Raw genomic sequence first — 27678 nt, 5'->3', positions numbered from 1 at the left:
TGACTCAGAGAAAAAGGTTTTGATGCTGGAGAAAGAGGACAATTATATGTGTACATGTATAACTGAATCACTTTGCTGTACTCCTGAAACTAACACAACATAAAATCAACTATAATCCAATATAAAATAAAAATTAAATTAAAAATTAAAAAAAGAAAGAGGACAATTAAAGGAACAGGAGCATGTACTTGAAAAAGCAAAAGGATATGGATCCAGTGCACCAGAGGCAGAAGAGCAAAGTAGCAACAGAACTGGTACGCTTATTAGGCACTTAGCTCCTGTGTGCCAGGAACTAAGTAGTTTTACACTGATTAATTTACTTAATTCTTATAACAACCCTAAGAGGATCATTCATTTTTCTTTCCACTTTATAAATAAAGAAATTGAGAAATGGAGAGCTTAAACAGTAGGTATAGGAGCCAGAACTTCACCCAAGCAGGCAAACCCAAGAGCCTATGCTTTTGGACTTCCCTGGCGGCGCAGTGGTTAAGAATCCGCCTGCCAATGCAGGGGACACGGGTTCAAGCCCTGGTCCAGGAAGATCCCACATGCCTCGGAACAACTAAGGCCGTGTGCCACAACTACTGAGCCTGCGCTCTAGAGCCCGCAAGCCACAACTACTGAGCCCATATGCCCTAGAGCCCGCGTGCCTAGAGCCCGTGCTCTGCAACAAGAGAAGCCGCCACAATGAGAAGCCTGCGCACCACAATGAAGAGTAGCCCCCGCTCTTCCCAACTAGAGAAAGCCCGCGTGCAGCAACGAAGACCCAACGCAGCCAAAAGTAAATAAATAAGTAAATAAATTTATTTTTTTAAAAAAGAGCCTATGCTTTAAATACTATACAGGCAGGGACAATGACAACATGAAATAGAGCACAAGAGTAGTAATCAATTGTCTTCCTGAGAGAAAGACCATTAAGTGTTGCTGTCGAGAAACTATAGCTGCTTTTATACTTCTAGAGTCCCTCTGTGTCCTGAGCAGGGATAAATGATGTTCAGTTCTTTTACTGGCCTAATTATATGGCTGCTGAGAATTGTCTGCTCCTCACAAGATAATAGAGCAGGACTCTTACCAGCTTGGAGTAAAGCAGGACAGCTATCTCCCTTGTTCTGCACACTGTAACTTAAATTATGTAACCCAGGATTGCATCAGCCTTTCTGGCAGCCACTCACATGCAGTCCCATTTTCAGATCAGTCTTTTGCCCACATACGCTGTGTTTTGGACGCCAGTACTTTTGATATTTATACTTATTTAATTTCATTTGGTTATTACTCCTTTCCAGTGCTGCTGAAGTCAATAAATGCCAAAGGACAACTTGTAAACATATTTAGAACAATGGCAGCATTGTTGTCACTTTAGACTCCAGAAGTGACAACTCACTTAGATATATACATTAGGATGTGCTAAAAAATTCAGTCACTTTCACAGAATCAACAGACAGTCTATATTTGATAAGAAGGTATAAGCATACTGTTTAAAGTAGTGCTTCTGAAGCTTCAGTTATTTATATATCACATACATGATATTCATGTATCACCTGTATTAGTATTCATTTAGTATTTGTCTTTGACTCACATTTCCCCATAGTCTAGTAAGTAGACACATTATATATTTTTCTAATGTACATCCAAATCTTATATATATATATGTTTAAAAATAATGTTTACCCATGTATCACCTGAAATCATTTTGGGTACCACTAGTGATATATGTACCACATTCTGATATATATAAATATGGAAATAACTTACAGAAAAATAAAAAGAGATTGCCTCTGGATGTGGGACTGAGGGCTGGAGAGACTTGGTTTTCATCAAAAGTACCTCCATAATATAAGATTTGTCACCACATGTATATATTGTTTTACTAAACATGAAACATTTAAACTAAGTAAAACAAACAAAAATTCTATTACACTAAGTCACTTGGTACACTGCCTGGTACAATGTAACTATTCAAAAGTATTTCTATATTTCATACCTTTTCCTACTGAAATTTTAAGTTCAATCACATACTCGTGTCGCTCAAAACTGACATTCACGGATATGACTTCATTCATAAAATCTGAGGAAAAAAGACAGTTAACTACTACAAAATGAAAACTTTCAATGTTTTATTTTTGACTGCAGCTGTTTACAGAAATATAGTTGCAAGTATACAAATGTTCCAATAGAAGCAAAATATCTTTTTAATATTTAACAAGTTATCACAGATAGCTAAAAACATAGATGCAAATGAAATTCCCTCAGAGAATAAACTGAAAATATCTGGTGTCAGTGCTCTGAAATCCCAACTATGAAAGCCATATACACAAAAATGTAACCCTTACTTACATCATTGCAGGACAATGGAAGAAGGCAGTTCAGTGGTTGATCAGTGTGCTCAAGCAAATAAAATTAAATAAAAAAATTAAATGGCAGAATGGTAGCTAAACCACTTGAGAACAGGTTAATAACATAACTGTAGTATATTCATTAAAAGACTAAGTAAAAGAAATGAATGAAACAGTAAAAATTGTCAAAAAAAGTAATAAATACTTGGAGCTTATCAATTCAATGTAAGGGAACAAGATGAGCAGATACATTCATTAGATGGAAGGAAATTAGCTCAGTATCACTGGAATCAGTTTGTCGCTATGAAAATCATAAACACTTCCATGCAGGACAGTTCTTTATTGGACACAGTCTGATTCCAAAGCCACTCTCAAACATGATGTGTGTGTGTGTGTGTGTGTGTGTGGTGTGTGTGTGTGTGTGTGCTGTCCTGAGGTTCGTTAGCTAAAATAATAATAATACGAACTATTTTAAATCAGGCAAGTTACTTCTGGAAAAAAACAAAAACAAAACAGGGTGATACGTTTAAACACAGAGCCTTTAAAGGAAATATTACAAGTTGGAGTTGAACAGAATTGTGGTATGGTATAATGATTTGGATATACAAATACAGTATGCAATAAAGTGGGGAAGAGGGGAAGGGGAACAAGAAAGGAGGAATGTAGCTTCAGCATCTCCCAACAGCTTGCCTATGTACTTCCAGCACCAAAGTTTGCAGAGTAAGCCACTTGTATTTCCACCGCTAATTTTAAGCAAAGATAGCAGTGGTGATTTTCATAAAGTGAGTGTACAATTATTTTCATTTTGAAATGTTCACTTTTCTTACATGAGTTTATTAATTGGTGATTTGTAAACACCAACAATTATGGAGGTACTGAATTATACAGGGAGATTAAAATGAATGAATAAATCCACTTATCTTATGGTTAGTTTACATTTAACAGGATGTATATAACTAGCTGGGAAGGGAGAAATGCTCAAATTAAATAATACAGTGTCTTGTTTAACATCTTGTCTGAAGCATAAGTTCCAAGGATAGTTATATTTCTAGTGCATCAATTCTCATACAAAGCAAGCTATTTTAAAAGAAGATTTATCTATTAAAAAAATTAAATAAGGTGCTTTGTTGACATGGCTAGCTATGTTGTTTAATAGCTCAGATACAAATGTAAATATAAGGAATGACAAATAATTTTGTTCTGAGAGTTGGTCTAGCTGGGCCAAAATTGTGGTCTGCTGGTAAAGTAAGAGGCAATGAAAAGAAAGCTTTTATTATCACTGCCCACAATGTACCCATTTTATGGATAAACAGGAGACTTTAGCACCCGTCAACTGTATTAGCTACTTAACTGTCATAATAGTTAAAATAAACACAGAACATTGCACCTATATATTTAAATCAGTCATTTAATGTAAACTTTTTAGTAAGTGGTATGAAAATGCCAAACTAAGTTAACTGAATTATCAATAACTAGACTAACTGTATATGTACATAAAATATACTGTATTTCTATGGGCAGTACTGAGAATAAATTATCATTGTCAATAAATGATTATAGATAACCAGGTTAAATTGAAGTTACGTTAAAAACAATGTATAACTGTCTGTGTAAGTGGGAAAAAAAAGCCCTTTCTAGATCTTACTGTATACAATTTACACCAGTGGTTCTCAAACTTTAGCATATATCAGAATCACCTGAAAGGCTTGTTAAAAAACAGATTGCTGAGTCCCACTCCAGAGTTTCTGATTCACTATGTCTGGGATAAGGCCCAAGATTTTGCATTTTTAACTAGTTCCCAGGTGATACAGATGTTGGCTGGTGGGCTGAGGACCACACTTTGAGAACCATTGGTTTATACATACTATATATGTAGAAAACTATATACTATAATGCTATTAATATGAAACAAAAAATATAGGAAGAGGGCTGGTTTTAATGAACTCTCAAACATATAATTAGAAAGATGAACATTTTAATGTTTCTAAAATGATTTTCTGAAGTATAATAATTTCCCCTTATAGTCAGTTAGATTTCAAAGTCTTAAGTCCTACTATACATTTTAGAAAATATTCCCATAACATACCAAGTTGTCTATCCAAAATAAAAAGGGTCATAAATATTCTAAACAGATAAGATATACTCATCAAGAAGGAATCATCACTATACAGCATTCTTGACTTCTTTGGAATGATTAAAGTGCATAATATCATTAGGGTATTGAGAATATTGCATAAAGGTTTGCAGTCTTTAGTGCCACTAACAGTCACGGAAATACTCACATGGGGAAAGCAGCTCTATCCCTAAGATACTACTTTCCTGACCTGTTTGTTGCTGACGGCTCTTTCTTCAGGCACCACCACTATGGTAAGGAGCTGGAACATAGGCAAAATTAACAAAAAACAGAGGGATACTCAATCCAACTGTATTTGGCTGCAAGGAATTATTTTAGTTCTGGAGGGACTCAGATACAACTTCATTTCCTTTGACACTTTGTCATAGGCAGATTTCTAAAGTTCTGATGGACAAGAAGTACACTATAATGAATTACTTGACTCCGTATGGTTAGAAAAATTGACATTACTAAGTTTTACCTAAACTATGTGTTAGTGATTTATTTTCACCCATCTTATAATAAAGATCAGAGAAGGTGCTTCAAACACTTCTTTTCTGAAATTTAACTATCCACATTTGTGTACATAGTCTCACATATAGTAAACTTTTTGATACCATTCAGATAAGACATATTATTAGTTGGTCAAGATGAAGACAAATTTAGCTAATTTCTATAAAGGCTAAATATTATAATTGTGTGCTCTTTTACTTAGCCTCCTTCAAAGAAACAATTCTAGCTATGTATCTTTTCTGTTCCTCTTATGCCAAAGGGTGTTAGAGAGTTATGAAGTTGTTTCTACGGTGATCAAGAAATGGAGAAAAGAATGACTAAATAGAAACAATGAAAGTTGAGACTATTAAAGTCATTTGCTATGCGTTTTTGGCAACAATGAAAAATGAAATTACAAGAAAGGGGCACTAACATGGTAAAAAGGCACTTTTCCATAAGCATTTAATCTAGATATAAAATATTAATTTAAAAAAATTTCCTGAAAGAGAAAGTGGAGTAAAAATAGAATTTTATTAATAAATGAGGCTAGAATGACACGAAAACAAATGGGAATTAAAGAAGTAATTAGAGTACTGGGACAATTCACAAATGATATTCTAGGTATTATTCTGATATTTACTACAGTATGAACATTATTTTCATGATTTAGCTCTAGTGACACAAATAAGCAGAGAAGAAAACCTTTTTTTAATACATGTTATGAGATTCTAAAGCTGATGAACTATATACAGTCTCTCTCTCTCTCATTAAGGCTCTCCATATAACCAAAGGCATGCAGATATAATGTGGCTGTCTTGGTTAGGGATGAAGCCTGTGGTCATGAAGCAGAGTAAAGCTAATAGGTCTCATATAATTTTCAATTAATTAGAAAAAAATCAACTGGAAAACAGATACTAGAACAGAAATTCTCACCAGAAAGATGAAACATTCTCAAATTACTCCTAGTGAATATTTATAAACCATGCTGAATTTGAGATTTTTGATTATTAAAGCATTTAATTTCTGGTCTATAATTGTTGATGCATCTAAACAGATTTCACTTTTCCAAAATAAGCATCTATAATGGCTTAAATGGTCAAAAGGAATTATTATCTTAGTTCTGGAGGGACTCAAATATATAACTTCTTTTCTCATTCCCTTTGACACAATTTTTCCTAGGCAGATTAACTGAGGTTCTGATGGGCAAGAAATGCACTATAATGAAATTCCCAACTACAGCATATACAGTATTACAAAAAAACAAGGGAAGGAAGGGCCCTCATTAATACTGCTTCTATAATAAACAAAGCCCTTTAAAAACCTGCTCTGGGGAGACTGGCGAAAACAGATTCGCATTGGTTAGATAACAACATGATACTCTATTTGTAATGAGAGTAAGGTAACATGATAAAGCTCAGAAGCAAAATATGACTTCTAATTATTTTCTCCCATGTTGTTGTGGATATACAATGGAATGACAATAAGGAATAAAACACACACACACACACGTGAACTCATGCAGACACACAGGTAAGCTCCAAGCATTAATGTGAGTTGCTAAAAGGAAGAACAATTGAATGTTAACAATAAAAAGGAATAAAATGTGGTTTATAGTTTATTTAGGTCCTTCTGCCATAAGTAAATGTAATAAATTGTTGTTTCCAAGGCCTCTGTTGGCTCATGGAGTCTCTCCTATATGTAGATATAACTTGTAACAGTAATCTTGAAACTGCATTATTAGCACAAGTATCAACCACTGACCACTAAGCTAACGCTTCAATAAGAAGACGAATACTTTTTGTAACCAAATAGTATGTTCTGAATGCTATACTTAACATTGACCTTTTAGGGGTAAGGAACACTTAACAATGTAAAAAAAAAAAAAAAATCCATCATTATTGAATAAGAATATGGTATCTTAGCACAGCCCTTGTACAAATAACCACAAAACTTACGAAAATAAAAATTGGGTTTTCTGCCTCCATCCAATCAAACCACTACAGTTCAGGTGTATGTTCTGTTCTAAACTTAGACATTATAAAACAGAATATTGGTCCCTGGTGACTTGGCATTGGCAATCAGCATTTTAAAATGATAAACTTCTTGCTAAATAACAGAAGTCAGCACCCAAGCCAGTCTTCTTGCCACCACTTTATCCATACAGCAGTGTTAACATTCTAAATGGAACTTGATGAACAAATAGACTTCCTGAGTCTCCTGTGTAATCTCTTGGGAAAAAATTCAGAAAACTCAGAAATAAACTTACAGCATTTTATTTCTACTTCTTATTTTTATACCAGTGGATAAGCTTACTGACGTGAGTCAACCCTCTGCAGTTAAAGAGTTTTACATTTTAAAACTGAAGCACTGGATTGTGTGGTCCTTCTCATACCCTGAACTATACTGGGTAAGTTTTCCTGATGGGGTGGGGAGAGAGAGATATATTGAGGAAAATGCTTTTGGTTTAGAGAATTTATAAAGTAGCTCTGGATATTACAAGATGGGGAAAATGTTATTAAAATTACAAACATGGGGTTTTTTTTAGTGTCTTTATAAATAAAAGGCATAGAATACAGAAAGCCAATTAATAATAACAATAACAACAATAATAAAATATTAAATATATAGTGAGCAAAGACTGAATGGCTCATTCTTGTGAAACTCCACTTGACACAACTGCCTGGATGGGTTTCCTTACTCTAACGTTTTGCTGAGTGAAAGATCCAGCGAACACACAGTGAGCTGCCTTTAGCCCACTAATCACATCAAGGAACCGCCTGATGGAATGGCCACAGATGAAAAGGTCATTTGTTTCAAAAGATACTTAAATACTCAATAAAGACATAACAAACCCCCCCCTCACTTTTATCAGACGCCACGTTGTGGTAGAACATCAGACAAACTCACAAATTTACCACAAAAATGTGTGGCAAAAAAAGAATAGTTTATATATATGTATATATATAAATTTCTATATTTATGCCAATGTACTCACTCAGTACAAATAGCAAAATAGTATACCATTTCCTAAATACAAAATATAGCTTTCCAAAAAAATGAAACACACATTAGATATAAACCATCCAAAACTTGAACGATTGAAAACTGTATTCAAAATTAAATGACCCAGAGTAGGTCTCTTTCTGAAAAGTTCCCTTCATATCGGCAAGAAGCCTGTACTACTGAAAACATAATTCAATGCCTCTCAATCAGAGAGAGAAAGAAAGGGTTGGGGGTGGAGGGAAGAATAAATGAGAACAAAGAGAAAAAACAAATTAAAGAAGAGCACAAAGAACCAAGGAAGACCATAACAAAAAGGGGGAAAAATCTGACTGTATAAACAAAACCAACACCACAATTCCACAAAGTTCAGCTAAATGTATTGGATAGAAAAAATAAAAATAAAAAACAGAATTGTAGCCTTCAACAAACAATTAACAGGCTATTTTTTGCACACTTAAAAAATAAATGAAACAGACAAGAATGCCAAAACATCTTATCTACATATAGAAGCCACACACAATTTGGCCTTAAACTGTATTAACAGCTTTCTACATGCCAAAAGGAGAGTAAGACATAAGCATGTGTCCAGACAACAGGTTGCAGAGAGAAGCAGGCATCCCATGGGTGGTGAGAACACCCAAATCTGTATAACTAATGCTACAACTGCAAGTTCTGGAGTGTGTTATTTTGCTCTCTATAGATGTAACACAAATTAATTCTTCCTATTAAGTCAACGATATGACCCTGTAAAGCCTAAGGCTTGTGGGAACCATCAGATAAGTGACCACTTCAAACTGTAAAGCACTGAGGTGACAAGTGAATTACACTCACTGCAGCTCAGGGAGAAGTGATGTTTCAAGAAACTTCAGTTTGTCTTTTTTTTTCAGATTAACATTTACACTGTTTCTTATTAGAGAGAAAAATTTGAAGACTTCAGAACAGCACCGTTCATGGAAAAAAAATGCATTGTTTCTTATTTCTCAGGAGTCAGCTCCCCTCATTCCTGAAAGGATACCCCCCGGCCTGTGCTGCAGGAGTTGCTGGGTTACCCCAGATCAAAGTGGTCTTTTCATTTAAGTTACTACAGGATCACAAAGCTAGTAGAGTATATTACTAATTGTCTAAAATAAAGTGAAGAAGAGGTGAAGAACAGTATCGCTGAACATAAAAAGGGAATACCAGTTCAAGACAGGGATAAGAAGAAAACAGACTTGAATTACTCTTGTCAGTTTTAACTATTGTAGGAGGATATCAGAACATAATTTACCATATATTATCCCCTTCATTTTTAAATAGAGCAAGATGTTTATATTTTTCTATGCACAGTTATAGCTAAAACCCTTAACAGAAACACAGAGAATTAACAACTCTGAAAAATAAAATCAATAGCATTCCAGCTGTTCCCAGTTTGTAAGTGTGTTGTCTGTGATAAGTAGAGTCCTCTTATCTTTGTAGAGCTCTCTAAATACAGCTTACCTGTCAGAATGTTACCCCTTCAGTTTCTCTATAAAAACTGAATAAAGACTGCTTCACTTTGGCCAATAGCTGTGCTTTTCATATTGAAAAATCACAGCCTAAGTTATGATTTGAACTTTCCTTTTTCAAAAGCCACTACTTGACTAAATGCAGGAAAGAAAATCTGAATGAAGAACAAAAGTAAACATGAAGCATGAATTATTTTCTAATAGCAATAATAACTGAGTGATCCAGCTTATCAATTTAAACTGTATTTTTAAAGAAATAATGCCTAGGAAAATAGCAACAATTAATTCTGTCAGCTGGAAACTCAAATAGATTCTCAGTCATCACTGTTATTAGGAATATAAAATAAAAAGATGTTAACAATGGTGGTTAATGACTGCAAAAGGCAGCATAGGTGTGCTCTTTTGCAGTCAAAGTAAAATCCATCCATTTATTCAATCACAGTTTTTCATATTTTGTTTTCTTTTTAAAGTAACAGTTCAATAATCCTCATGGAATCACAAGATCTCAGGGTATCTTGAAATCAGGAGTTTCTTCATGGAATTTCTAAAAAAAGAAGAAGTTTAATATAACTCAATAGGGAGGGAAAGCCTTTACAAAGTTCCCGTAGCCCTGAATGATCCCGAAGTATATTACAGTACTACAAATGATACTTTATCATATTTATAGTGTCAAACTTTTCAGATTCAGTATTTAGTTCTTGAGGAATGGAGATATGAGACATAATTATATCTGATATATAGTACATTCATCAGATGTTCTGTCATTCCAAGGAAAAGAAGCTTAGAGCCAGAAGGAATGCCCAGTATTAACAATATGACCTAAGCTATCATTCAGAGTAATTTATTTAGGGTAAAAAAGTACCATCTTGTGAGAAAGCCATATTTTAAAAGATCAGAGTCCTAACAGCGTTATTACTTAACTCAAATTTGCCAAGAATAATAAAATTTATTGATACTTTTTAATAAGAAAGAAGCCAAAATGCAATACTCACATATCCAGTTAAAAGGAGCCAGTTAAGTTGTTCCCTTGGTTTTGCAATGAAACAAGCAAATCAATCTTTTCAATGTTCTGATTGGTATTTATAGAGGATGCCAGTGGAGAATTCTCTGGCATTTGCTGAGAAAGAAGTGTTGTCACAGGTGGCTGGCCCTCATTTTGTGGTTGGCCTGGCTGACTTATGGCCATCAACTGATCTGGCAATGTAGCTGGTCCAGAAGTTAAAAGCTGACTACAGTCTGCAGAGATATTTAAAATAGAGAAGCTACCTGATTAGTTATTTTCTGGTAAGATTCATAAGAAGGTATTTATTAGTGGCTGGGGTAAATTCATTACTGTGTTTGCTCATTATAGAGTTAAAAGCGAGGCACCTGACAGCCTCCAAAAAGGTTTTCATTGAACAGTAGTAGAATTCATCCTAGGTTTCCTCTAAGCAGTATAAAAATACAACAATGCTTAGTTATCACCATAAGTTAAGTCCTATCTAATTTCCTTGCTATATAAACATTTAAAGAAACATGGTTTTCTACCTCCTTGGAAACTTACTTTAATTGGCTGAAAAATTTTCTGTCATTCTTACTTCATTTTCCTTTCAAGTTTATATCTTAAAATGGCAAACACATACATTTATATGTTACCACATTTAATCCTCCCAATATCCTCTTCAAGTATGTAATATTACCACCACTTTAGATGTGGAAATTGAGCCTCATGCAGGTCAAATATCCTAAGGTCTCAGTCTGTAAGTGGTATAGCTGGGATTTGAACTCAATTCCATCTAACTACAATCTGTGCTCTTAAAACCACTATGTTGTGCTTTCTTCTAGTAATAATAATGTGACCATTTCGACCAATAACATTTAAGAAATGAGAAATTAGAAAGAGTTTCTTACTATTTTGAATGCCAAATAAGAACATTCCTGAAGTCTGCTGAGAAGAGCCAGGAGAATTTTGTAGTTGGTTCATTGTGCCTCCTGTAGTGTTGTGAAATAAAGTAGCCTGTGGTTGAGGTGAAGATGTGGCTCCTTGGATTCCAGGCATGTTGTTCTGAGGGGAATAAAGGGGAGACTGTTGCATGTCTTGTTGGTTTATACTGCTCTGCAATGCAGACATGGATGCTGGAGAGAGGAAGAGTGTTACTTGCTGCTCTTGAGAACTGGGTGACCCTTGGACCAACTGAATCTGAGGAGAGCTATGGAACAAGGAGGTCTGTGATGATTCGGACTGGGCAGGACCTGGGTTCTGAAGTGAGGAAACTGTGGGCTGGTTCTGAAATTGCATGGGCTGCTGTTCTTGATTTATTGGGGCCATATTATTTTGTTGATGAAAAATTGACTGGTTCTGCTGCTCTTGATTAGCCATTGGATTTTGACTTGGGTTGAATATCATGTTTGGTGGTGGCTGCTTCTGAGATGCCATTGGAGCCATGGTATTCTGATTGCTGAATAAAATGCTCTGCTGTTGCTGCTGCTGTTGCTGCTGCTGCTGCTGCTGCTGCTGCTGCTCCTGGGATGCAGAGTTACTCTGGATGGCAACCATTGAGTGCTGTGACTGGAAGATTGCTCCTTGTTGGTTTTGAGGCATTGGATTAGGAGGAAGGGAGCCCAGGGAAACCTGAGGCTGAAATAGACCTTGCTGGGAGGTTTGTGCCTGTTCTTGGGAAAGCATAGGGGTCTGGATGTGTGATATTGGAGCCTGCTGTTGGAATGCAGCTTGCTGCTCAGTGTTTGATGTTGACTGAAGTGGAGAAATTGAATTCTGAGCTGCAAAAAATGAAATCTGTTCTTCTTGGGCTACTGTGTTAGTTTGAAGATTATTCATTGGACTCTGGGAAAGAAATATGTTGGCTGACTGCTGGTCTTGAGGAACAGAAGAGCCCTGTAGCACAGCCATGGTATTTTGAGAGTGAAACATTGCAGGCTGCATTTGTTCAGAGGAGGTTGTAGAAGTCTGACTGTGGACAATAGGACTTGGACTATGAAAAATAGAACCTTGAGTTTCCTGGGAAAGGTTCTGAGCATCAGCAATAGGATTCTGAGGATGAAAGAGTTGAGCCTGTGAATGAGAAGACTGCTGCAAAAAATTTCCTGATTGGAGTGACATCATCTCATTACCTTGCTGGAATAAACCATTACCTTGCTGCTGGGTACCATTATTTTGAACGCTTATCATACTTTTCGTAGATGAAAAAAGGCTAACTTGAGGTTGACTGTCCCCACTATGTTGCATTTGGACCATGGTCTGAAAGACACTGTTCTGAATCTGTTTTGCTTGTGCTCCAGCTTCTTCTCCATCTGCTGAACTTGATGTCTGAAACATGGTAGTGCCAGGAGTTGCAACCTGCTGTGTGGTGGTTGTAGCAGTTTCATTTCCAGAAACTGCAGGAGGAGAAGAAAACAATTCACATTGCATTTGCATGTCCTCATTGGCTGATAACGCACTCATCATATGAGAAGTCTGCTGGTAAACTGGAGATTGCTGAAGGTTTCCATTTGCAGAAGCAGTTGAAGGAAATAGCTCTGACTGAATCTGGGCAGCTGCCTGGCAGATACTCTGTTGCATCTCTATCACCATTGCAGCTGATGATTCCATCACTTGCTGTTGCTGTTGTTGCTGTTGTTGATTAGATAATGTGTTTTCATTCTGTGGGTGAACACTTTCAGCTCTTCCAGCTATTAAATTATCTGGTCTGGTATGGACTGCTGGCTCTGTTGAGGAAAACATTCCAGGGCTTACGCTATTTTGAATTTGACTGACTTGTTGAAAAATGTCTGCACTAAGCTGTTCTTGAACATTCTCATTACCATCTGGAGCAGAAAATAAAACTGAAGATAACTGTTGTTGTGCCTCTAAAACTTGTTGGACCAAGTCAACATTTCCATTGCTGCCACTAGTAGTACTGCCTGTAAAACTTCCTGCCTGCAGCTGTTGAATTGTATTCTGTAGCTGCTGACTCACACTATTTGGTGATGGGAAAATATTTGATGAAATCTGCTGCTGTAAAGTCTGTGCTTGTTCTTGTAGTGGTGACTGCTGCTGCTGCTGTGATGCCTCAGTCAGGTGTGACAAATTAACCACTGTACCGTCTGACTGTAATACCTCTCTAGACTGAGTTTCTCTTGTCTGAAACTGTGTAGCCTGCTGCAGTAGTGCATCACTGTTGGGCAGCTGACTAGAAGCAGAAACTGCTGGAAAGGTACCAGGCTGTGAAATGTCCTGTGTTTGGATAGTTGTCAGGGTCTCCGGGTTGTATGCCTTGGGCTGAATCTGTTGTTGCTTTTCGTTTTCAGAAGGTAAGTGGGAAGATGACGATGATGATGAAAAAGACCCATTTCCTGCTATGTTAGAGATATTTTCTAATGTTTGTTGAGTGGATCCAACTGTCTTTGTACTCTAAAAAATAAAAATCGCCAAATAACATGTATATATAAATATTAAATGAGCTCATATGATACTTCAAAAATTATTATTATTATAAAAACATATGCAGGGCCAATTTTCCCCTCTGTATTATTATTTGGAAAACAGGTGTAAGACTGTGATACTCAGTGATAACATTATGTCTTACTGTCATCGGGATTTTTAAATAAGTATTATAAACAAAGATAGTCAAACAAGTAGAAGTAGAAGAATAATCAGCTGCTAGAGAGTTAGAACACAATAATTCTATGGTTCATGAATTAATAGCCAATTAAAAAATATCTCCATTTGTGGATCACTGGTAACATTATTGGGAGGGGGGAACAAAGGAAAAATGGAAAAGGAGTTATAGGAAAAGACTGGTGGAGAAAAGGAAATAAAATGTCTCTAGTTTTGAAAATGCTAAAACCAGTACTTTCATTAATACCACACATAACAAAGGTCTAGCTAATGTATTAATTCCTCCCTTGTCAAAAATGTATATTGGCATATAGCTGATTCACTTTGTGATACAGCAGAAACTAACACACCATTGTAAAGCAATTATACTTCAATAAAGATGTTAAAAAAATTTATATTGGAAGTTGCTTTGCAGGCTATTTTATTTGAATATAAAATCATTTACTCTGCAAAGCAAAATTCATTAAGTGAATCTGAAGAGAAACAGATATAAAAGAAATAGGAGAAGTAAAAAGCATAAATATGGGGAAAAGAAATCAAACTACTCAAAATATAGCAATTTTTATATTTGAGGTTAACATGTGGGGCACTAGTCAATGCAGCTCACCTTAAAAATAGGGGAAGATCTTTTCTCTGCTGTTACTTCCATTGGAGTAACATCTTCACTCTTAATCACACTGCTTGATATGAGTGGAGTGATCAGAGCATTAGGAAGAATATTTACCTTATCTAAGTTACATCCAGCAGTTTTCATTGCTGCACACACATCAAAAAAAGAAAGAAAAGTTTAAAATAACTGAAATCATCAACTATTTCATTCTACTGTGTGTTGACATTAGTCATGATTTAAACGTCTATTTTTTGATGCTATCATGGTAGCATGAGATACAAAACTGGTGTATCAAAATGTGCCCTCTTTTTTTTTTTTCTTGGTTTTACTGCGCGGCACGTGGGATCTTAGTTCCCTGACCAGAGATTGAACCCAGGCCGCTTGGCAGTGAGAGCACGGAGTCCTAACCACTGGACCACCAGGGAATTCTTTGCCTTCCCTCTTTTTAAGTAGCAGTGTCCTGAGGACTCCTGGTAAGAGCCTGAGACTATGAGTTAAATATCAACAATTGAGCATTTCAGTTATCAAGTGATACTCCCCAGCACCCTTCCAAGGTGCCCTGAATTAAATACACTGCTTAACATGACCATCATATATTATAGGATACAGCTTGGAAATCTCCAGGAGGTTCAAGCTACTCAATTACAACTGTTATGTTCTCCTCTTAGTATCTGGCTGCCTGGCAGTATAAAGCCAAACTCTTTAAAGGCCATAGGATTGTCTGAACATTTCTTTCCTCAACGAAACTCAAGCTTCTCATTAAAAGATGCCACCAATTAACCAAACAGATTTCATTTCTCTAAATTAATGTCTTAGAAAAGTTGAATTTGCCAAGTTGACACATGAACACATTTCTCTTTTAGATAGTACTTAAACTTCTGAAAAGAAAACATTTTAAGTCCTATTTTAGGTTTACCAATTAAATTTCCAAAGCAAAACCAGTAAGTATTTTTCTACTATTCCATCTACTTCCATTTTCAGAAGTAGTTATAGATTAACAACCAAGGAAAGGCAATACATAGCAGATAGGTAAGTTCTACAACTTCATTATAACTATTTTTCCCCCTTGATTCTCTTTCTTCTTTTTTGTCTATGTAAGCCTGCCATTGGCACTTAGTGGAGCATACTGATAATCACTAAAGGCAGTCTTCTAAACTGAACACATAGCCAAATTCTGATCTAAAAGTTTACCACTACTTTGAGACCTTGTGTAAAGAAATACAGATTCCCCAGAAGGCTCAGCTGTTACAAATTTTTTTACTGAATTATAATTAACATACAATATTATATTAGCCTTAGGTGTACAACATAGTGATATGATATTTTTATACATAGATTTCTTAATTTGCTACTGAGAAGAAATCCTGGCTACAGAGAGGGTTTTAAAATGGAATATGGTATATGAGCAGGATAGTTATCTTTGTAAATATTTTGATTTAAAAATATTTGAAACCTTCTAGTCTTTATTCAACTTGTCTCACAGCCAACTGGCTAGAAACAATTCCTATGGAAATTGATTACACTGGGGGAGGGAAAAGTACCCATTTAACTTTCAATATTCTATGCTTTATTACTCTAAGAAATGAATTATTTACTCATGAGTTCTCTGGACCTATTTTCACCTAGATACTATCAATACCAATATGATTCAACTCACAATCCAATCCTGTCTGAGACAAAGCTTCCGATCATGCACAGGTCAGGCATTTAAAAGTAATTCAGGCCTACCCCACAAGACAATTTGAAAGAGCATCAGTGTTGTCTTATGTTGGCCCTGTAATATCAACTGCTATTCTTGCTTTTGAATTCTATCAGAATGTGAGTTCCATGAAGGCAGAGATTTTGTTGTTGTTGACTGATGCATATAGTAGGTAATCAATAAATATTTGTTGGATGAAGAAATGAATGAATTAATTTTACTTTTCCTTTATCGTAGTCAATTTAGTTTGTTGTGGACTATTTGGTTAATCTTATAGTGTTACATATTTTCAATAATAGTATTTCTGGCCTAAAAAATTTTCAGTATCTAAAAACAAGTTTATATTACATTTCAATTAGAAACTGCATATAAATATCCATTGCCAAACAAATGCATCACCTACACAGTTACTGCTTAACAGATCTATATGCATATTTGCCCCAAATTTATTTAGGGAATAATTCTCTCCCTCTCCCTCTCCCTCCCACTTGTCCTCCCTCTCTCTCTGTCCCCCCACCCCCACCCCACCTCTCTCTCTCTCTCTCTCTCTCCCCCACCCCCGCTCGCAACCTTGACCTCACTGCCCGGCTTGTGGGATCTTAGTTCCCTGGCAAGAGATCAAACCCCGGCCCACGGCAATGAAAGTCTAAGTCCTAACCACTGGACAGCCAGGGAATTCCCAGAGAATAATTTTCATTAGTGTGATTTTTCTTCTTCTGGAAAGTGAGAATAGGTGGAATAAGTTGAGCAGGAGTCTTTTTACTTCTCCTAAGGAGACTATTCACAAATAGGTATGTCTACTAGCATAGACAAACAAGGAAAGGACTTTTTGTCTAATGCTCACTCAAAGAACAAGTCTTTCTATGGCCATATGCACAAAGTCTTTGTATGGCCAATGATAATTTACTTTTCTGAGCCCTATTCTGGTCTGCTTGTTGTGTTAGCTTTGCATGAGCTCCAGCTGGAATCCTGCTGGTGCTGCCTGCAGGAGTGGAAGGTGCTTTCCTGGGCTGCCTGGTGTCATTAGGTGGGGGTGAGGAGTGCTGGACCTGCAGGAGAGAAAAACCTTTCTCCTGGTATGTTCTCTGTTCTCCTGGTACTAATGGGGTTCCCATTATATCACTGTTGGTGCTTCTGGGGAAGGGAAGCAACTACATGGGCTGTCTTTTGCCACTGGGTACAAGGTCAAGAACTGTGGAGTCTGGGCTGCATAGCTCTCTGCCACTGGGTAGAGGTTTGGGAGACCCTGGTCTAGTTTACCTTCTGCCCCTGGATTGCCTTCTGCCATTGGATGGAGGGTTGGGAGACACTTGGTCTGGATCTTACTATGGCCCTGGTGGAGGACCAGGTGCTGCCAGGTCTAGGTCTCTCTCCACTGTTGGGGGAAGGATAGAAACACACAGGGCCTGCTGGTACCACCAGTGCAGGTGGAGGGGGCCTGTGTGCTGCTGCCTGCTGTGGGGTGGAGGATGGGCTGGCCTCCTGGGTTCTGCCCTTGCCACTCCTGCAGACATACTGACCTGCTGCTGCTGGCACATTTGAGTCCTGTGTTTTGGGCCTCCTGGTTCCACTGTTGGCAGATCAGGTTCATTACTAGTTGGCAGATGTGGGGAATGGGGTGGGCTAACCCTTCTAAATTCTGCTGTTGCTATTGCAGGTTTGGGTAGGGGATGGGTTGGCCCCCAAACACTGCTAATGGGTCAGCTGCTGTCACTTGGTATGAGTCATCCCACTAAGTCTCTACTGGGCTTTCCCTTTCCTGATCTTTTGGCTAAAGAGGACAGGCTTTTCATGCTTATTTATAGATTTATTATTTTGTCTATGCCTGTTGCTAGTTCTGAGTTGCAACTGCTGCCCAATTCAGATAAATGGGAGATAAAAAGAAAACCAGGTAACTCACTTGGTGTTGTTCTGTAAGTTCTAAGGTCTTCAGCCAGTCCTATTCCTTCTTTCTATATTTCAAAGTCCTTTTATACTGCTGAATATTTCCAAGGTATTAAGTAGGTTTAGAAAGGAGGAACAGGGAAAAGTGAGTCTATACTATCTCCCCCCCCACCCCCTCAGGAGAAACAGCTTTATTTGGACTGAGAGTTGGAGATGAAAGGAGGACCTGAGAGAGCATACTGAGCTAAGGAGTAGAGATTAGTTTCCAAAATGGCAGTCAGAGCTCATCAGCCAAATGGGCTCCACTTCCCAACAGCCTTGCAGTAAGTGCAATCAATAAAAGGCCTGCTGGGAAATGTTTATTTGCCACTAAATCACCCAAGCATGCCACAATTACAAGAAAGGTACAGGTTGGTTTTTTTTGTTTTCCATAATTAAATTTCCACAGCATCTCCCCAATCAGAAGTATTACAAAAAGAAGTAAAAAATCACATTTTACAGATCTTAGACTTGTCTTCAGCATTTTGCTCAAATTTCACCATCTTCAAAAAGTAAAACTCTTGTAAAACTCATCAGCTAAAAGTTCTATCCAAGCAGTGAGAATACGGCCTTTGCTAGCCCATGGCAATTCTTTTCCCATTTTCCCTAGCCAGTTAGGGTTGAAAAGCAGAGTGAGGCTCAGATTGCAGGGGTGGGGAAGGGAGAGACTCAAGGGCTAATTTCCCCCAGTACAAGATGGCATCTAAAGCTTGACGGGAGAGCACAACTGGAGGGACTTGAGGAAAGGGTCCAGGCCCTGTATTCAGTCAGAGTCACTGCTGGAAAGGGAGGAGGAGAAATGCTTGCCATGCTTGTGGTGTTTGTGCTTCTTTTTGTGAGCTTTCTTCATTTCCTTCTGCATCTTCTTGTCGATCACCATTCCTGGTCCTACCATGCCAGGAGCCAAAGGATTCACAGGATGCATGCCACGGGCAGGTGGTGGGTATGCAGGGGGGTAAGGACCTGAGGGTTGGCATCCTGGATACATGGTTGTGGCACAGGATGAGAGGGTTCACTAGGCGGAAAAGCTGGATTTCCCTGGGGTGATCCTGGGGGAGTGGGAAAGGGGCCTGGAGGAAAGGTAGGGTTGGCAGGTGGTAGATAGGCAGGATTGCAACCTGCAGGGTACCCGATCTTAGGGCGTATGGATTTGGCCCTGGATGCCCAGCATTGGGATTCCACATATTCAGGTGTTTCCTCCAATCCAGGAATGGAGAAAGAAGGAAACTGAGGAATCCAGATGTCCTATCACCTTTACACCACTGCCTGGGCTAAGTCTACACTATCTTTTCTCAGAACCCACAATGTATCTTAACGGACTTGCAAATAATACTAAATGGCTTTTAGTATCTTTTCTTCCCACATTTTCACTATGTATTTAATGAGCCCTTACAAAGTTCCAGACACTATTCTAGGTTATGTGGACCCAGTGACAAATAAGATGGATAAAGCCCTACTACCTGGAGGTTACATTTTAGTGAAGGAGGAAAAACATAAAAACAAGTAAAGTCTGTACTACCTAGAAGTTGGGGGAGAAGTTTTAAGTCAATTCAGAAAATCCAGAAAGTAAATTATTATTTTTATTTTGGCCATGCCCCATGGCCTGCGAGATGTTAGTTCCCTGAGCAGCGAATCAAACCTGGTCCCACGGCAGTGAAAGCGTGGAGTCCTAACCACTGGACCACTAGAGAATTCCCCAGAAAGTAAATTAGACAGACATAGTTAATCATCCCAATATCAATTTGAATTTATGAAGAATACTGTTTTTGATAGTTTATGCCAAATAACTTTTAAAGAGTGTTCTCCTTCCATCCATGCCAAATAATAACAATTTTGGAAACTTAGAACAATCTTTGCTAAGTTTGTTGTCATCAAGCAGCACTTAGGTCATATATAAATACATTTGGTTAAAATGTGAATTAAGATTTATAAGGGATGGAAATAACAGAGTAAAAAGAATATAGAGTTTTGGGGGAAATCTAAGTTGCAACCTCTGTCGGAGCTGTGTGACCTTGAGCAAATCACTTAACTTCTCTAAATTTTGGTTTATTTACCTGTAAAATGAGATTGAACTACATTATCTCTATGATTCCTACAAGCTCCTAAAACTTTTCACATAATTGCAACCAGTTAGAGAAAAACATATGCTGGCAACTATTTTTTCACATTCATCCAATTAACCACTCTTTACAAAGCTAAAACTGAGAGACTGCACATCAATACTCTATCCCTGGGTCCTAAACCTGAATCACAGAGTTTTTGAATGATCTATCTAGAATTTTCACTTACATCTTCCCATACGTATATAGACATAGAAAACTTTCTGGAAGCTGTTAACAATAATTTACACTGTACACTTTATCTTATTTAATTTGTATTACTTTTGTGTTAATATATACACAGTTGGGTAAAACTGAAAAATGAATCATGATGCTTTACCACTAGCCTTAATATCTCACTGAGCAGTTGTGCAGTTATCCCCCTTACTCTCCACCTCCCACTGCAAACCCTCTCCAAGGAATGAGAAACTTGTTGCAGAGTGAAAGCTTTCAATGTCTGGCCATAATGTCAGATTTGTATATCAAGTTCTAAATCTTACTGTAATTGATGGCTATTTTAAAGAATGTTATGTGGAGGATTATGCCATAACACAAATTTAATAGTCATTTATGTTGCTCAGTCTTCATCATTAAAGCATACCTAATTAAATCTCTCAGAAGGCACCTGGGCTAATTTATACCAAGGCTCTGATTTCAAGGAATCACAAAAATAAGCTATTTGTCAAGGGAAATTCCTAGTTGAAAGCTATTGGTGGTTTAACTTATCAGGAATCTCCAATTAATGATACTGTATTTTAAAATGACAAAAGAAAAATTTTAACTGATAAGATAGTTTAGTAGTCAATTTAATTTTATATCTTCATAATATTTTACATGATTTCAGTTGATAAAATTGTCAAAATAAGAAGGTCTGAATTGTGAAAAATAATAATATGTGTATGTGTGTTTCTTACCCATTTTTGAGGCTTGCAAGATTTTGATCAAATGACTAAATCATTTTATTATCAAAAATTAAACATAGCATTTAAAACCTTTTAACCTTCACTATGAGAAATTTCACAGTGGATTATATTAGTGTCCCACCAGCCTGATACTCTATGAAAGAAGCATGAAGGAATTTTTGGAGAGAAGCAGGAACACATCAAAGTTGGCAAAGGACAGACCACAAATGTCCCTGACTTTCTTTAATGATGGATTAATTATGGTATTATTCATATAATAAACATTGTTTGAACTATTATTGCTTAGATGTTACCTTATACACTAAAGCTCGACCTGTCTTTTAAAATTCCTCTATGGAATCTTGATTTCCTCATCTGTGAAATGACAATCATAAACTTCCTATCTCATAGACTTCGGCAGATTAAATGAGATAATACTGGTAAAGAGTGTGGAATGCTGCCTAGCATTTAATATATGTTCGAGAAACATTAGCCATGGTTATCCCTAGCAGAGACTTGTAAATTTTCCTGTAGTTAAATCAGATAATTATGCACTCACTTGTGCATAATTCCTAATTAATCTATTTTGGAACTGTTGATAGAAATTATAATGGCAAGCTATACTAAACTGAATATCTATATGAATGATGAATTTTACTATGACAATAGGAAAAAAAATCCACTGTATTTGATAACATGTATTAAGCATATTATGCCCCTTAAAAATATAAGTATACAAAATTTTAAAATTTAATTTAACTCATATGAATTTCATGGCAGAAAAATATAAGTAAAAGCTAGAATTGCAGGAATAAATCAATGGCCATTATGCAACTGACATCTTCATATGTAATGGCACAAAAGCATCATAATTGAGAAACACATTATAACATCCTGAAGATATCTTCATTTTCTGTTTGGAAATAATGGTGTCAGAAGAAATAATGGTACCTAGAGAACCTAAAGCAACTTTTTCAAATGCCAATAGTTTCTGTTTTGGTCTCTCTAGTCTCAATGTCAAGTACTACTCTTATTGGCAGCAAGAAGCTTTATAAAGCTATTTTATATACATTATTGTATTCTCTATATACTTTTAAGATTTTTAATATTAGGGAATAAAAAACAAAACAAAACAAAAACTCCTCTACTCCAACATATGTTAAAAAAAAGTTGTTTATATGGTAAATGAAGGCAAATATCAAGTTGGGAAGCAAGTCTCTGCATTCAGTAAAGTCAAACAAGTATTTATTTTACAATATGGAAGATAACCTGCTAAGTGTTCTGAGTACACAAGAGAAAATAAAATAGTAAGGTTTGCTAGAGAAAATATATAGCAACACTAATTTACAATTTTTGAGCAGAATTAACTTGGTACCTTTCATGGCCTCTTCGAAAGAGCAAGGTCTTGCCGGACTAGATATTTCCTTCTTCACGTTTACATTCAAAGCAGCAGCTGCTGCTATTAAGACAAATAAAAAGGATTAATGTATTTATTTAAACTTATCCTAACAAAACGTGTACCTTAAAATTCTTTAACTGGAATATCTTCTCACAAAGCACTATTAAATTATTTGTTTAGCAGAAATTCTATGAGTTTTCAGATGAGGTTTTTTATAATCACCAGTCTATGCTCTAAAATGCACCAGTCTCCCAGTGGGCAGAAGCATATGCTTACTTATTAAAACAAAATAAAAACAACCGCCAACTTCAAAAAATCTTTCTTGGGCTTCCTTGGTGGCGCAGTGGTTGAGAGTCTGCCTGCCAATGCAGGGGACGCGGGTTCGTGCCCTGGTCCAGGAGGATCCCACATGCCGCGGAGCGGCTAGGCCCCTGAACCATGGCCGCTGGGCCTGTGCATCCAGAGCCTGTGCTCCGCAACAGGAGAGGCCACAGCAGTGAGAGGCCCGCGTACCGTGCAAAAAAAAAAAAAAATCTTTCTTGTAACAGTACACATATTGATATGAGTAGAAGACTGATATGAGATTTTTTAAACTTACCAAATATACTGTAACACTAGCATGAAAAAAAAATTCACCATTTACCTACATAAATGATTTATTTAAAATAATACTGATTCAGAATCAATTGAGCTAAATTTTTTTAAAAACTGTGATGAATATACAAAATCTATAACATTATGATTATTCTTTTTAGCAAGTCTTAGAAAATATAATCTTTGCTATTATTAATGGAGAATTACTACACTATATCTATACATATCAAGTACATCTTCTATGAAAACTTTAAATTTAATGAGCATGAGAGTAGAGATCAGTTCTGAATGGTAAAGTTAAATAAATTCCAAATAAACAGGTTTTTACTTAAAATGACTGTATAATAATTTTATTTAAATAGATGTTAATTTCTATTTTTCATTGTATTTATTTTATTTATTTATTTTATTTATTCCCTAATTTATTCGAAATGGGAATTGAGTCAACTTATTTTCAATTTATTCTTCACATGACAATGCAAAATGATGGTTATAGAGAATATAAAGAGATAGTTAACTGTGAATAAAGAGACAAAATGTACACATCTCCTAAGAATGAAGTTAAAAAATTTATCTAAGCATGCTGTGCTGCACATGAGGTCCAACAAATGATAATTTGAATGAACTATCAATTGAATGAAATTATCAATTGAATAGAATTGATGAGAAAAGAAATCCATAGACAATTTTAAAGCATAACATTAATTCTAACAATTACAGATCTTGAAATGGAAACTAATCTTTGAAAAATTTTTAAATTTCTACTTTTTTTTTTTTTTTTGCAGTACGCGGCCTCTCACTGTTGTGGCCTCTCCCGTTGTGGAGCACAGGCTCCGGACGCACAGGCTCAGCGGCCATGGGTCACGGGCCTAGCCGCTCCGGGGCATGTGGGATCTTCCCGGACCGGGGCACGAACCCATGTCCCCTGCATCGGCAGGCGGACTCTCAACCACTGCGCCACCAGGGAAGCCCTAAATTTCTACATTTAAAACAAGTTTTAGTCATTTGTCTTTAGAGCAACAAAAAATTATGAATAAACATTTTATCCTCCATTTCTTATAGAAATTACTACGTAGAGTCACTGCAAAAAATAACTAAGGAGATTTCTGTGTCTTAATAGATGGAAGTAAAACAAATTAATGGCTAAGCAATGCTTCAGTGACTAACTGGCAATGAAACAAAGGTTTTACGACTCTGCAAAGTAAGTGCCTAAGAGCATGTACATGCAATGTATTTTTGGCAGTATAGACACAGAAGGCTTTAGAGGTGCTTGTGTCTGGCAGAGCATGCACAGCCAGCCAGTTTATGTACACTTGAGCCCCTGCCCCAATCCTACTTTTAGATCATGTACCAAGTATACAAGATCCCAAAATTTTCTGCACAACTACTCTACGGACCATGTGTGAAATCTTAGGCCTATAGGGTGAACAGAGCTTACGAGCACTGGCCAGTGCATCAAGGCCCTCCAGGTAGAGGACGGAGCCAGGAAAGGGAAATGAAGGGTGCCAGGCTGGGGATTCCTCTTTCTTCATGTTGTCATATCCCGGTTTGGACCTCCAAGCAGTTTGAAAATCCTTAATTCAAATCTGGCCTTCCAGGTTATTATGAAGGTATTTTGGTCAAATTAGGAGGATAGAGTATACTTTATTTATTTGTTATTTTTATCTATTACTTTTAAATATTTAGACAAAATGGTGTAGCAGTTGCCATTTCTACTCTTGACTCACAAAAATTATGCTGGGCCTTGCTCTAGCTGTTACAATTACTATACACCACTGACTATTCAAATGTTTAACCACAGTCCCTGGATGAATCACAAAAGCAATTAGTTTATCATAATGAGACAGTGCAAATTTTCTATAACCAAGTTTTCCTGAAATCATATTCTCTCACATGAACACCTAAAAAGATGCTCACATTTTACAAAATATAAAGAAGTGAAATTGTGGGAAGATTCTTTAATTAGCTATATCATAAAGGCAGAAACTGAAGCATTGGATCTCACTATAAAATTTGCATATCATATATTTATTCAATTAAGAGTATCTGAGGGCGACTGCTATCTATGATATATACAGTACAAGGGGGAAATACTTAGAAGAATAAACATATGTTAGTGATTGCCTAAATGTAGCCAAATATAGCCAATTAGTGTAGGCTTTAAAACAGAACACTTAAAAGCTGTTTTATTTGGCAATTTATTAAAGGGAATTTTTTAATAATCAGCATTCATCACTAAGAAATGAAGATTCATAGTGCTGATGCTAAGCACTTCAAAGTCCTGAAGTTCTTTATTATTGATCATAAAACCAAACAAAAACAACAAAACCTCAGTATTTTCAGGATGGTGAAAACTTTAAGGCTATCCTCCCCCCCACACACTTCCTTCTTCCCTTCCCACACAAATATACTAATTACTGTATGCCATTTTTCTCCCCCTATGAGCAAACTCCTCCTCACATAAATACTAAATGTTAATATTTATTAACTAGCAGTTACTAAAATGCTTTAACTACCATTAGTTTTAAATCAAATTTTCTTGGATTTTTGAGACCTTCTTAGAAAGAAAACAATCAACTATTTCATCTTTAAGTATAAACCAATATCCTCTTCTCTAGTTTTGTTGAAGCCAGTATATTGTTTCCAAACTTTGTCTTTTTCTGTCTGAAATTTCTACTTGTGATCTTTTATTCTGAGATAAATACTAGAAAGATTTCATTAGTGCTATACTGTGGCACACTTTTGTAGCAAACTGGTGGGAAATAACCAATGTTGTGAAACTCAGACATGATTAAAAAGAACAAAAAGGGAACAGATCACATTAAGTGATAGAAAGTAATTATCAAGACTAGTTATAACTCTGTCCTAGCGACTGTTTCCATCACTTTTGTTGCCATGGCTTTCTTTCCTTGCTACCATTTTTCACTTTGTACCTCACTGAATCCTGAACTATTTGGGAATAACATCAGTAAACGTAAAGACATGGAAGAACTTCTAACTCTAAAGCATGCCTGAGATAGGAATGGAGTAAACCATGGTAAGCATGGCAGAAACCAAGCCTAGGTCAACAAAACATGTGAAGAGTTTCCATTTCCAAAATGTTCTCTCTGCTTCTCCAGGAAAAGCCTTCTCTTCTTCCCGCAACTAAACTAATGTAGGCAAAAACCTCTTAGGACACTTCTTACCCAGAGATATAAATTTAAAAGCAACTGCTCTGGTTTCTAAAGCACCTTTTTTACTTAAATGCTTAAAATTATATATAAAATATTTATTCACCGGAAGTCTTTGATATTTTTGATAACACAAATTTGAAAATGTTACAGGCATATGATTCTATTTGTGATATTATCACTTCTCATTCCAAGCTATCTCTCACCTCTCCCAAAATGCATCCTATAAGCCAGCCAGACTAAAAACTAACTATTAGCAGTTTCTCAAAGTCGTCACTTTCACCTTTCTGCACATAAGAGGTACTCAATGAATGGTAATTCTTACCAAGGAGTAACTTGTATGACAACTCTGGAGAGCCTGACTTCAGAGCATTTCTAGTTTTTCTTTTATTATTAGAGCATAAGGCAGAAACAGTTCCCTTAACATAAGAGTAAAAGCAGTGTTTCGTGGCCATCTTCTTAGGAAATAATGCCATCTTCAAAAAATACTGATATCAATTCATCTTAGCACACAACTTTCTCTTTTAAGTTGGCTGGTCTTCTTCATATTCTTCCAAAGAACTAGAAGTTAATTATTCCTTTTGATTCAGAACTTTTTATTTTGACATACCTGGGTCTGGAGTGTAAGTGAATGGCTGAACATCATGAGATCTTCCAGCATTGGTCACTACGTATATTCCCACTGATACTGGCAAAGTTATATGTTGGTCATGATATGGGGGAACCTTCACAATAAGATGATTCTAATTGAAAGAAAATTACAAGAGTCAGAAAAGCAGTAGTGTTTAAATTAAAATTTTGAAATAAAATGTTATAATTAAGTACATTTCCTGTTAGTTGTAAAGTTTAAGAAGTCTGACTAGGGGGAAAAAACGTAGTATTTAAAAGCTCAGGTTCATGGGCATCAGGACATTAATCTTAAAACTGCTTTTAAGGTAAAATACCAATGTTTTACAATGGCTTACAAAGTCCCTGCCCTGTCAACTTTATCTCATTCCCCTTCTCCTCCAGCTTGTTACACTCCAGTTACACTGACCTTCTTACACTAACACAGTAAATTCATTCTTTTAACACACTAAATTCATTTTTACCTCAGACCCGTTACAACTTTCTGTTCTCTCTCACTGGAAAACTCTTCCTTTACCTCTTCAAATGAATAGTTCCTTACCCATTTTCAGGTCTCATTCAAATGTCATCTCCTCAGAGAAGCCCTCTCTGACCATCCTATTTAAAGTAGCACCCCTCTCCAATCTGACCACA

The 27678-nt window shown here is 36.5% G+C and overlaps 1 protein-coding gene across 9 annotated transcripts in view; it reads right to left on the bottom strand.

The window, feature by feature from the left end:
- Positions 1 to 2099: 2099 nt before the first annotated feature.
- Positions 2100 to 27678, bottom strand: part of NFAT5 (nuclear factor of activated T cells 5) — a 131234-nt gene continuing 105655 nt past the window's right edge. For 7 of the 9 annotated variants that reach the window (XM_067018255.1, XM_067018257.1, XM_059044784.2 and 4 more), the window contains 6 exons: positions 27029 to 27161; positions 22631 to 22714; positions 14630 to 14778; positions 11316 to 13815; positions 10418 to 10661; positions 2100 to 9969 (listed from right to left, as the gene is read on the bottom strand). In XM_067018255.1, coding sequence (XP_066874356.1) covers positions 10426 to 10661; positions 11316 to 13815; positions 14630 to 14778; positions 22631 to 22714; positions 27029 to 27161 — 3102 coding nt within the window. In that variant the 3' untranslated portion in view covers positions 2100 to 9969; positions 10418 to 10425. The remainder of the gene's footprint in view (positions 9970 to 10417; positions 10662 to 11315; positions 13816 to 14629; positions 14779 to 22630; positions 22715 to 27028; positions 27162 to 27678) is intronic. The other 2 variants (XM_059044785.2, XM_059044788.2) reach the window with 1 other exon arrangement.

This window comes from Kogia breviceps, chromosome 18 (assembly GCF_026419965.1).
Source record: "Kogia breviceps isolate mKogBre1 chromosome 18, mKogBre1 haplotype 1, whole genome shotgun sequence".
NCBI lineage: Eukaryota > Metazoa > Chordata > Mammalia > Artiodactyla > Physeteridae > Kogia > Kogia breviceps.
This window is presented reverse-complemented; position numbering and strand designations above follow the sequence as displayed.